At 41.9% G+C, this 13,042-nt stretch overlaps 1 protein-coding gene across 3 annotated transcripts; it reads left to right on the forward strand.

Annotated features, from left to right (window-relative positions):
* The first annotated feature begins 413 nt into the window (after positions 1-413).
* Positions 414-8,128, forward strand: hmgn3 (high mobility group nucleosomal binding domain 3). 3 transcript variants are annotated; one of them, XM_084313859.1, is made up of 7 exons: positions 414-603; positions 2,152-2,202; positions 2,554-2,583; positions 5,028-5,081; positions 6,334-6,429; positions 6,814-6,913; positions 7,931-8,128. In XM_084313859.1, the coding sequence occupies exons 1-7, from the start codon at positions 589-591 to the stop codon at positions 7,936-7,938; spliced, it is 354 nt and encodes a 117-aa protein (XP_084169985.1). In that variant the 5' UTR covers positions 414-588; the 3' UTR covers positions 7,939-8,128. The 3 variants fall into 3 exon arrangements, with proteins under 3 accessions (XP_084169985.1, XP_084169983.1, XP_084169984.1); XM_084313857.1 differs by lacking the exon at positions 6,814-6,913 and having other exon boundaries at positions 432-603; XM_084313858.1 differs by lacking the exon at positions 6,814-6,913 and having other exon boundaries at positions 437-603; positions 6,337-6,429.
* Positions 8,129-13,042: the final 4,914 nt, after the last annotated feature.

A 13,042-nucleotide genomic window follows, 5' to 3' on the forward strand; every position in this document is an offset into this window, starting at 1 on the left:
GGGTTGTGTGATGAATGCTGTAGACCAAAATTTAGGTTTTCAGCTGTATGGCCTACAAAATATGTATTGGATACATTTCTGAAAGACTTTGTAAGACATGACCCCCATTATTGCTTTGATCCTCTTTTATTGTCCTCCATCATTCTGTTTCTTTGTTTTTATAGAATTCTACGGTTCTGGTCCTACACTACCCAGATGCACCGAGAGTCGGTCACGTTTTCATTGGCCTGTATCTGTATTTTCACATCTATTGCCAAGCAGCGGAGCGGTGATTTGCGTACAAAGAGCGCGTAGCCAATCACAGAAATGCCATGGAGCCCTCGCTGAAACGCTGACCAATGGTCGCGACTGTGTTATTTACATAGAGAAGGACTAAACCAACAGCGAGTCTGCACAGGAGAAGATTCTCACTATTCCACCCAATAGCTGAGCGAGATATAGAATTTAGGGCTGCATATGATTAGCATGTTATTACCGAAGGTGCTTAGATATTGATCCTGTATTCCGTGGTGGTAGTTCAAATTCACCTCTTGGACCTTCAGGTTTTTCTATCTTCTTTGCCTGGGTGGAAAGTTATTCATAATCAAAATGCCCAAGAGAAAGGTGAGTGCTATTTATTTTATTATTATTTAAAAAATAACCATCTAGCCTAGTTAAATAGTTTCTTTTTATATTGGAGGAAAAAGCGGTGCGCTATTTTGTGGCGACGTCGAGCAGGTGAGATGATGCCAAAGTTTAGAAATCGTCGTGTGCAGCCTTCCAGGTTTGACCATTTGCGGGGGATTTATCATTATTGTGGCGTTCAAGTCGGATAGATTTCGCAAAAAAAAATTGCGTTTGTCAATTCCATTATTTGTGTAAAAACCACAGTGTTCTCCTCAATGGCCGTTCCGGTGGTCGTTTTATCTGCCACTTCCCTGGCTGCCCACCTCTCCTGCCACGGTGCGCACTGGCGAATGTCACCCGGCGGAGAGACGCGTTTATCCCGCTGGCGACGGCTGGTGTGTTTCGAGTGCCCGTGGCGTGCATGTGTGGATTCTATCTCCAGTGACCGTGCGTGTTGATGATTCTATCTTCCGTGTGCATTTCACGTATATTGACTATATGATTTCATGTCGATTTTGGAGGACGTACATATTTTAATTACAACCAAAAACGAGCACCGCCTGTCGCCTCTCTCAGTCCCTTTATGATCCACGGCAATGGCAGACAAGCGAACCCCCCCGGATCGAACAAACCGAATCCAGAAAGAGAGCGAGAGAGAGGGGGGGGAGAGAAAGAAAGAGAGGATCAGAGACAATTGCCACCATGAAAGGGGGCCGCGACGCTATCCAAACAACCTTGCCACATAGAGCAGGGGTGCATTATGTGTTGTGTTCACACACCGGGTATAGCAGCTCACCTACAACTGCCATTGTTTCTCTGGCCGGAGGCAGCTTCTCCTTTGAGGACAGAGACTGAGGGACCTTTAGGGGCGGAGGTTGTTGCCATGCAAATGATGTGACGCGCCCGCCCTCGGCTGAAATTAGCTGTCTTTTTTAGACGGGCTCTCTTTAGGGTAGAATATCAACCAGAAGGGGGTTAATTAAATAATTAATCTGTCCTGTTAGATTATAGCCTGCAATCAGAATGTATTGAAAGCCGGGGGGTGGTGTTGTACATCTATAGCCTACATGAAAGAATATTTTTTTAGTGGGTCTCACTCTTGACATATTACTGATGGCTTCATGCTTTTTATTTTTGTTGGTCCTCCTGACTCATTTTATGATGGAGATGATTGACATTGGTTTGTTGATAGCAGAGAATAAAAAATAAAAAAAACATAATACAAACATCATCTACCTGTATATAATATGCACACACACAGCACATCTCCATACAACATAACGACATATAACAAATATAACATACATAGATAAATAAATATTTCAAAACCCAGTTTGTGTACATTTTCTCTCTCTAGAAAATCTGTGAATGTATAACATAGAAAATGTATATCTCGGACCGTATTTTATTATTATTATTATTTTGATTGTTATTCGTGACTTTTGTTTTTGACTACCTAAATGTTTACTGTTTACTGTGAGCGATCTGTAGTGCCGAATTTCCCTCGGGATAAATAAAGTATTTCTATTCTATTCTATTCTATAGTCCCCAGAAGGTGCCGAGGGCAAGGATGCCTCTAAAGTCACAAAGCAGGAGGTAAGTGTTTAGGGTGTGATTGTATGCTGTGTGTGTGTGTGCGTGTGTTTGTGTGCTGTGTTTGTGTGCTGGAAGTGTGCACATGTGAGCATTAACACAGACATGCAGGCTAATTTGTGAGCACACAGGCAAATGTGTGAGCACACAGGCTAAATTTGTGAGCACACATATACAAAAGTACTATTACTAAGCAAACACATAATGAGATCACTAGCCCTTGAAGATACAAGTGATATCTGTCTCTCCCTCTGTCTCTCTCTCTGTCACTCTCTCTGTCACTCTCTCTCTCTCTGTCACTCTCTCTCTTTCTCTCTCCCCCACCCCACCCCCACCCCTTGTTTGGTCCGGTAGCCCACCAGAAGGTCTGAGCGATTGTCTGCGGTAAGTTTTCACTCTCCTCTGTCTTCACCTCTTTTCCTTTCCTCTCATCTTTCCACCCCACGCCAGGCTCAATCTTATGGGACACAGAAGATATTAGCAAGTGATCACCTAAACTGAAACAAAAAATCAGGGATGCACCGATACTAGTATCAGATATCAGTCCGATACTATCTCTATAATGGAGATTATTGTATCTCAATAATTTTTGTCCAATGACTCCAAACTGGCTGTCTAAGTCTATACTGTTTAGTAAAAGCAATAGATCCGATCCGTACTCAATATTAAAAAAAATTATCAGCAGTGAAAAAGTGGTATTGGTCCATCCCTAATAAAAACACTTTAAAATATCATACTTATGACAAAGTGATCATTTTGGAGGTTCTGTAAAATTGTGTTCCCCGAAGATTTTTGTCTGGTCCCGTATGCATGTCATATCACTGTGGTCTTCGTCCTGACCGGCATCCTCAAGTTTTGTCTATCCAACCATATATCTGTTTTTATCTGTTGTGCTGTACTTTGTTGGGTGAGTATTGGTAAAATCTCGTTTTAATCTCTCCTTATGGTTATTTTTGTCAAATAAATATACTGCATGTATTTATGTTTGTTGCCAGTAATTTGTGTATCCCTAAAGTGACCCATACACTTAAAGGTGCTGTAAGTGGTATTTTTTGTTTGTTAAATAGCTCTACATTCCGACAGCCATCACTGATGTAGAGTGCTTGGTCTGTAACATGGGTATCCCACTCCCTCTGCTCTGCAGTAAAGAGAAAATGCTATTAATTAATATTGTAGGCTTGTAAACCTTCTCTTTTTCCACCTAAACCGATTACTCAAATATGTTTCTGACAACATTTTAGTTGAAAAATAGGATATGCAATTGCTGGCTTAATTCATAATTGATCCGCAACACCTAGTTTGACAGGAAATTAGCCAAAATGCCACTTACAGCCCCTTTAATTTAGGTACTATAGTATAGCGCCAAAACAGCTAAGGTTAGGGGTTCAATTCCCACTGGGGCCACCAATGCTAAACACACATGTACCCATTGTGCTCTTAAGATGCTTTGGATAAAAGTGTAAGGGTTTACCAAATGTTATATGTTATAATGATAAGGAAACACATTGCGCTTTACTATCCCGTATTATTCTGTATATTCGAGAATTTCGCCTTTGAGTTGGTGCATATAAACGTTGTATCCTGTTTATAATAGCAGGGAAAAGGTCATATTCCGACTATCAGAAACCCGCAGATGATGGGCGTGATGTGCCCGTATTAGTCGGGGGGGGGCTGTAAACACCCTATCGCTGTAAACACCCTATCCTCTTTACTGGTGGGGTTTGAGGTCTGTATGAGTTCCTTTTTTTTCTGGTAATTCTCACAATATTCCTTCACTCACGTACTTTTGTTAATAGTGGTATGAAAATGCATATATTATAAACACCTTAGCGTGTCTAAGACTTTGAATGGGATATTAACTAGTATCCAGAATATTAATGTGCATGTAAATGCACTCTGCGATAATGGGTGTCACGCAGGGCGAGACAGGCGCAGACATCAGGTGTGGATATTTTCCTACAATACTGGCCTAATATCATCATTGACTCATATCCCACAGATATTATTGGCAGTTGTCCATTATATTTTACATCCAAACAACAAAAAACATTTATTGTTCAAATGAAAATAATTAAGCCGTTACATCACGTTGCCGTTACTATTTGATTGAAAAGCTAAATTTGAGTAAATATGCAAAGACGTCAACAATGTCACAAAATGGGCTTAACTAAATGGTGTCAGATTTAGAAAATACTGCAGTTGTAAATTTGGAGATAAAATTGTATTTTTATACTAGGTTAATTATTGCTAGAATAAGTGCATGTTGAGAGCAAAAGTGTCTTGGCAAGCTTATTTAACTATAACGCCGCTGTAAAGGCAGTAATGCCAAGCAGTTGTTCTTCAGATGTCGTCTTGAGCATATTTTTGTGAGCTCATCTAGAGAACAATGGAAGCGGGGTGTAATTATCTTCTGTGTATTTTAGTGTAGTGGAGCTTCAAAGACTTTATGAAAGAAAAACAAGTCATGAGAAAAATGACATCAAATTATTTGATTTACTCCCAACTATGTCAGGCTCGCAGCTTCAACGCCATCGGCCTTGGAAAACTATACAGCTTTGTTTAATTTTTTGGTTCATCTGAAAATCTCATTCTACAGCCTTCACATTCTACCATTGTCTATTTAACCAAACCCTTCTTGGGGTTAGAGAGCAACAGTGTAGCGGTGTTGCAGCAGCAAGCATGTAAAAACTAAGACATGCAACCATGGCTGCTCAGGTGACAACAACATGTTGATGAAAGTATCTCCCCTACTAGGCAGGTGGAGTAGGTATAGGACTGCATTCTGTCAGTGCTAGGCCAGTGCTAACAGGGCTTTGTTTGACCCACAGAAACCTACTCCACCCAGGCCTGTTGAAGTCAAGGCCAAGAAGGCTATTGTCAAGGTAACATCCATCTACCCACAAACACACACTTGAATAATGAATTTATGTTGACAAAAGTGTATTATTCTCTTGGAATCAAACGGTAAAGGTGTGGACATTTTACCCATTGAAGCAGTTACATTATGCTGTTGTCGGACCAAGACCTGGTACCGTGTATATATATTTCTCTGAGTTTAAAGTTTCCATCATGGTGCTTTGTTGACTAAGTATCATGCAGTGACACTAGGACCAATCTGGAGATCAAAGTGTTTCGCATTGGGGAAGCAATGTTTTGATTATTCAATAGCAATATACTTTTAATAAAATGTAATAAAAAAAATTCAAACAGTGCAAGACAGACTGTGTGACTGTCAATAATAGCTGATAATAATGAGCAGTGCTTTGATAGCTACTTGGCCATCGCCGTGGACAAACCTGCCTTCTGTAGGCCTCTCAGCACTACACTTATCTGACCGACACTACTGAATGGAAACAGTCACACACACACACACACACACACACACACACACACACACAGACACACACAGACACACCGACACACACACACACACACCGTGGGTTGGGTTCAATTCACTTTAAAAGTCAAGTAAACTTCAAATTCATCCAGGAAGTGGGTTTTCTTCAAATCTCTTAACACTGAAAAACATTTGGCGTGATTATTTCCTCTCCAGCCTATTAACAAGTAATTGAGAATGAATGATCTATTTATTACATTTCGATTTGATTGTATTATGCACACGCACGCACACACACACAAACACGCATAGAAAATAACAACTTTACATACAGTACGAGATGCAATACAAGTGCAATGCAGATCCTGTTGCATGGGTGACCAAAAGCTATGATGCACTTGCATGCTGCTTGCACTGTGTTGGTAACCTCGTTCCCAGCTTTATCTCGAGAGATAAAGCCTGGTAAAGCACTACGGCCGAAAGTGGGAATCAGGTAGGAAGTCCCGCCCCTGAAATCACGACACGTGCGCATGAAAATGTATTCCCCCCAGAAACAACCTCGTTATCGCCTCCCTCGACAGGCTGACAGAACTGCTTGTTGTTTGTTTCGCTGGGGACTATAAACAGATCAGGAGGTGCCCGGAAAGCCTGTAGCCGGTATTTCTGTATTTCCGATTCACATTTTAGGAGGCATAGCTTTACCAGCCTACTGTGTTGGCCTCTGTGTTCTGTGTGTTGATTGGTTCACTCTGCGTTGGCCTCTGTGTTCTGCATGTTGATTGGTTCACTCTGCACAGAAGCCAGTGGAAGAGAAGTTGGTGAAGGCAAAGAAGGGCGGAGCTAAGAAGAAGGATGATGGCCCCGCCCACAACGGAGAGACCAAGACTGATAAGGTATGACCCAGCCACACCTATATCTGGGAACGGAGATGAATGTACCATCAGGAAGAGCTAGAACAATGTACTAAACAATGATTGTTTTCCCTCTGTTTTGTGAACTTCTGTGTAAACCCACACTCATGCATACACACACACACACACACCATTCACACACGTATACACGCTTCACAACACATGTAAACACATATGCGCACACTCACACTCACTACCCATTACACGACTGTTTTCACTCACCAATACATACATCCCCCCCTTATCTCTCTCTCTCTATCTCTCAATTACTCTCTGTATCGCTCACTCTCTCATTCACTCTCTCAATTACTCTCTCTCATTCATTCTCTCTCACTCCCTCATTCACTCTCACACACACACACACAGATCTATGTGTCTCGCCCATGTGTCAGTGTGTCCTTTGTCAGAAGCACCGTTCCCTCCTTGATGTCAGTGAGAGGGCAGAGCGACACCGTCAAAGTCAAGGGTACGGCAGTGGGTGTCAAGCCCAGCTTGGAGTGTGTTTGCGCACTAACCCCATATTAATAACCAGAATATTTACAGTCGTGGAGTGGATATATTTGTCCACCGTGCTTGCAGTGTTTTCCTTATGCGTGCACGTGTGTGTTTTAGAGAGAGAGAAAGAGAGTCTTTGAATGAGAATGTGTTGTCTTTTTCTTGCTGTTTTAATTTGAGTGCGGTGGAGTGAACTAAGAGTAACTGAAACAGCTGGGCATCCAGTCTGGCTCATGTATAGCCTTCGACTGGAAACTGTTTTGAGTCAAGAGAGGTGTGGAGTCAACACCAACTGATCAGATCACCAACAGTGGGAGCGGGAAGGTGGCAGGGTGGCGCTCCTACCAACCCGGCCAGAAGGTCACAGGTTTGATCCCCACGACAGCCAATGTGCCCCGTCCCTGTCGTGATGGCAAAACCCCCGGACCCTGTGCTCTGACCCCCCCCCCCCCCCCCCCCCCCACCTCTGGTGAAATGCAGATATGTATGAGATTCTCAGAGGGATATGACAAGAAATTGATTCCTTATTACTCTGTGTGTGTGCAATATGGCGAGAGGAGTGATCTAAAATCCTGAGACCAGGAGAGATTGAGTTGGGTGACCTTACTGAGCCCAGATGTTATTAAAACTTGCAGGTGTACGTTTTTACTTTCATTGGCCAGTAGTGATTGTGAGACGTCGTCATTAGAATGTTGAGTTCTCAACATTCTAATGTCAGATTCCAATCTCAGATGGTATACACCTGAAAGGGATGAACTTTCCAAGACTTCCTCAGTTCGGCCCTACTGGTACACTTTTATACCGACTGAATGCGTGAAACCGCAACCAGCCTTTATGAAAGCTCTCTGGGAGGAAAAACAGAAAAACAAAAGTATCACTTCCTGGAACCAACGTGGCAGCAGGGGGCTCTGTGTGTTTTATTCTATTGAGACTCGACTGTGTCTAATGGTTTTTCTGGTTTCCCCCTTCCTCTCCGCTTACCCTCTAGGTAACTGAGACAACAGAGGAGGCGACTGAGGAGAAGGAATAAAAGGAAGAAGGGGCGTGTCTCGGGACTCCTCCTCCTCTGGGCGTGTCTCTCGGGACTCCTCCTCCTCTCGACTCCATGGCAACAAAAGCATCTTTTTTTACTGAGGATTTTGTAACTGACGCGGACATTTTTTTTTTAGACTTGTGATAGAAGAGATGGATAACCAGCACTCCCTATTCATCCCCAATGTCCACCCCTCCTATCAGATCTCTATCTATCACTATCTTCTGCTCGACTCCTCTCTCCTCCATTCTGTTATGCTACATGCCTCTCAGACTCTGAAAGACAGAATGACGCCTTTTCATGAAACGGCTTGAAAGTATTCTCCATCTTTGCCTGAGGGAGGTATAAAACAAGAGTGTTATCTCCCCCCTAAACAAATTCTTCATCTAGCTAGCTCCCCTCCACACTAGGTGATCCGTGTGCATGTGTGTGTGTGTGATAGTCGGGAGTAATGAAGTTATGCTGATGAAATGAGAGCATTCCTTCCCTTCCCTTCCTTCCCTTACCATACTCTTACAGGTTAAAGTTAGGATTTCAGAACAATGTTAAGGGGAAGCTCGGTTGCAGAACTGCGGGAAAAACAATATTATATCGACAAACATGGAGAACATTTGCGGCCCTTTTGGAAAAAATAATTTTAATTTAAAATAAAATCAACACCCCAATCATGTATTTCGAATACCGTTTTATGTACTTGAGTGTGTGTGTGTGTGTGTGGGAGTGTGTTTGTGCTTCTTGTTAAAAAAAAAGAAAAGAAAAAAATATGTATTTTGTCAATAGTTTTCCCTTCCTCTATTCTTTTTTTGAACCCCCTCGTCATGTGGCAGAGTGGCATAGCAATAATGAGTGGTGCTTCTGTTCTAGAGGTCTCTTGGCTTGGAACCCTCTGGGCCTCTAGCTTCTCTGAGTTTCATCCTGTCTGGCAAATATTTTGAAATAAAAAGAAAAAGTTGATGTCATGTGGGACTCAAGTGTATTCTGTTTGTGTGCGCGTGTCTTACTTCCTCTTTTAAGAATAAGTGAGCGTGAGGATCAGTGACCTTTGCCCTCAGGGCCACCCTCATTCACAACATAAAACAAGGTTTATTGACATTTGTTTACAAAAGGACTGAATTCCTGTTCCTATGGTTAGAAATGAGTATTCATACTTAATAGTTAAATGTATCACTATCAGCAACAAGATGACTAATGATGCATTTTGATGAAGGCCTTGCTGTCGATTGGTAAACAACATTTTTAACCTGATAAAGTAGATTTTTATTATTTATTTCGTTTTTTTTTCTTCAGAATCCTGTTACTTAATCTCAACCTCCCCCACTCTAGATTTGCTTACGTTATACCAGGAGACATAACAAATATCGGACAAATATAGGTAGATTTTGCCATGTTGCGACCCGCTTCTGTGGAGCACCTGATTTGTTTCAACTCCAAATAAGGGAATCTTCCGGGTGAAGTTGTGGGGTTTTATCAGTGTTTCTAGCGAGGTAAAGAGCATCACCATCCTTTGTTCCATCCACTGCGCTGCTGCATTTGCATACTGTACCCTCACCTGTGTGTTCACCTGTCTTTGTTCCTATAGAAAGCTCAGGTGGAAACAGAGCTCAGTGAAAGTGCGAGTGCACACGTGTGTGTGTGTATGAATGTAGCATGTGTCAGGCCTGTGTGGTCGCTTTTCTTTTCAATGTGTGTTCATGTTCAGTCATGTCATACACTCTTTTCAAACCTCATACAAAGCCTGTGCTATGTGTGTGAGAGAGAGAGGTCGGTGGGGGCACGTGGATGTGTTAAATACAACTGCTGCGTCAGGAAGTGAAAGGTCAGCATTTGCCAGGGAGGGGGGGACCAATGGGACTGGAGAGTCCCTGAATGGCCTGACGAGATGTCACTCTGACTCATGAGCCAACCGCGACCGCCAACGTTTCCTTTTTCCTGTCTTGTGGAGGTGTCAAGAGGGGGGGGGGGTCCATCTCTGATTCATCACAAAGCACGAATAAGCAAAGTTTATATTATTTAGGGTAAAAACACAGAATACTGTTCAATGTCATGATCTGGCAACCCCACCGCATTGAAATACACAAAATTCTGTTCCCTGCCATGGTCTGGCAACCTCACCACATTGCTCTGGGAAGAGTAGTAAAAATGTACATGCAGGTATATATTTGTTGACCCAAGTATAAAAAAAAGAAGATGACTTGATAATAAATAATTAATAAATATACGTAACTCAACACTGTGAATCACATATCAATTGATTGATTGATTGATTGAAAACTTTATTAACAGATTGAAGAATGGGTACAATACAGTACGGCTCAATACAAACAATTGTTAAGAGGATGCAGACCAGAAAAATACTTTCGTCTTGTTTACATCATTTACACATACAGGGTACATTCAAGACACCACATATACAGTATGGTGTTGAATATACAAGGCAAACATTTTGATAGATTTCCTGGTAACAAGACGTTTGTTTGTATGCAATGCTTAACAAACTCCTTGTTGCACTAGAAGCTGCTCTGTGTATCAATGCCTTAGAATGAAAACACTTTTTAAACACGTTTTTATTATGTATTTATTATTATTATTATTTTTAATCATACTAAGATAGTCTGGCCTCTCAACCACTACAACATAGTTGTATCTGTGTTAGGACTAGTCCGTACATTAGGCTATGAGGCCAGTTGAAGCATATGGTTAGAAAGTGCTGAGCAATCAGTCACTTTTAGAGACACTGTGAAACTAAAGCACATGGTAGTTCAGCATTACGATGCCACAATATCCGTAGAGACTTCTAAAACTTTACTGGATTTGAAACTGGGTCAAATTTTGGACAGAGTTGTGGCTTAAATGTTGTGTAATGCTGAGGAATAATTGTCTGCCGTTTTAAAATTGGAGATTCATACAAAAATATAGGAAGCAGTGCAGCCATTCATACCAAATTAGCTGATAATGCTGTTGTTATCCTTGTCTTTTTTACACACACATGCACGCGCACACACACGCACGTACATACACGTGTGCATGCACACACACAGACCTGTCACCTTTGACCCTATGGCCCTGTGGTGCTCTTTGCTCAGTTGAGTGACAAGAGAGTGAGGCTGCCTCCTTGTGGCCATGTCAGCCAGCACAAGTATGGTTACAGGTGTCAGGGGGGACAGAAGGAAGTGTGGCAGTTTGGTGGTGTAATAGTAAATGTTGTGATACATGTGAACAAAGACCCAACGACAGAGAGGGTAAAAAAGGGTCCTTTTCACCTTAGTTGAGGTCAACTGGGTTACTGTAGCGTAGCATGACGTATTTTTAGGTTTATAGATATGAGGTTTGTAGTGGGGCTCAATCTGTCATATTACCAAGCCACTTCAACTCATACAAAACGCAGTGGCCCGCCTGATCTTCAATCTCCCAAAGTCAGCCCACGTTACCCCACTTCTTAGAGAGCTACACGAATCCGCTTCAAGGTCCTTGACCTGGGATACCGTGCAGCGAGTGGAACGGCTCCGGTCAATGGTCTCTAACTACACACCTAAACTCTGCATCTTCTGGCTGCCTCAGACCCACTCCTATCCGAGCTCCGGGGGGGTCATCAAAGCAAAGCAGGCTATTCTCGGTCCTCGCTCCACAATGGTGGAATGAACTCCCCACCACAGTCAGGAAACCTGGCCAATTTTCCGACGTTGACTAAAAACACAACTTTTCAAACTGATCTAATCTGAAATTAAGAAAAGATTATACTTATACTACTACATATCATGGTAATATGTCTATACTACTATGCACTCAGAGTGTAACACTCAATACTATTTGACGAACAATGCCATTGACCCATCTAAATGTAGGTATTAAAGATGACCTATATCTGTGTTTTTCTTCTGGTGATAAAAAAGAGAAGAAAAACAGAAGAAGTTTGATTTGTAACCTACAGTTCTGTGTCTCTTTGCACATGCAGGTATACCTGTTTTTCTAAGGATACAGCATGCCCACATATGAGCATTCTTACATTTGAAATGTAATACAAAAATAATGGCTGGTGAGGTCACAGTATGCCCACATCCTCCATGACAATGCCATGACATCACTTGTAGTTAGTACTCCCTCGCTCATTCCCAAATCAGATTTACACACACATATAGGCCTACACAGAATGGGTAAAGAGAGCATCTGTCTGAATAAATAGTAGGAGGAAGTACCTCATACAAAACAATTAATTGAAAAAAAAAAAAAAAAAAAAGTCTATAGTAGAATAATAAGACCCTAAAGGTCAATTAATCAACCAATCGCCTGAGCTGAGGCAGCCATATACTTGAATACATGAAGTTACTTCCTCTACCACCATTATCCCATATATTAGCCCCTATTATATCCACCTTTTTCATATTTTGATCATCAAAAGAAAAGATGAAAGATGAGTGCAGATTACCAAGGGAACCAAATGCATCCCTCAACAAATAGTTGTTGTCCCTCCAATGCAATTTAATGTTTAATTTAATATGTGAGGAGGAATTTTGAAAGAACAACAATGTTGACATAAGACTTACAGTAAGTCACTGTTATTTACTCATTGTCAATGTCTGCTCGCCTTCTTTCATCAATGGCTCTCAACCTGGGCTACATCTTTGCCCTCGGCCCGACACATGAAAACGTCTGGGCACCCACGAAGCAGAGGGTTTCACTGTAGAACATCAGCAGCACTCTCTGCCCGCCAACTGTCATCCTGGTTCACAGACACCAGTGTTGGTGGAGAGCTAGTTGATGAGGAGGTGGGTTATACACTGTAACTCTACCACCACCCATAAGTGGCAGCAGTGTTCCCCCAATCTTTACTTACCAACACAGTGTTGGTAAGAAGCATGGTAATTATGGAGGGAGGTGGGGGGGGGGGTAGCCACCTCTATGTAGTAGTAGTAGTACACAGTAAATTTCACACAGTACATTTTATTCAAACTGAGTACATTTTACTCAAACTGAGTACAATTTTACTCAGTTTGAGTCAAATGTACTCAGTTTGAGTCAAATTTACTCTGCGAAATTGACTGTGTAGTAGTAGTAGTAGTAGTAGTAGTA

This window comes from Notolepis coatsorum, assembly GCF_963971535.1.
Source record: "Notolepis coatsorum genome assembly, chromosome: 5".
In the NCBI taxonomy this organism is placed as follows: Eukaryota; Metazoa; Chordata; class Actinopteri; order Aulopiformes; family Paralepididae; genus Notolepis; species Notolepis coatsorum.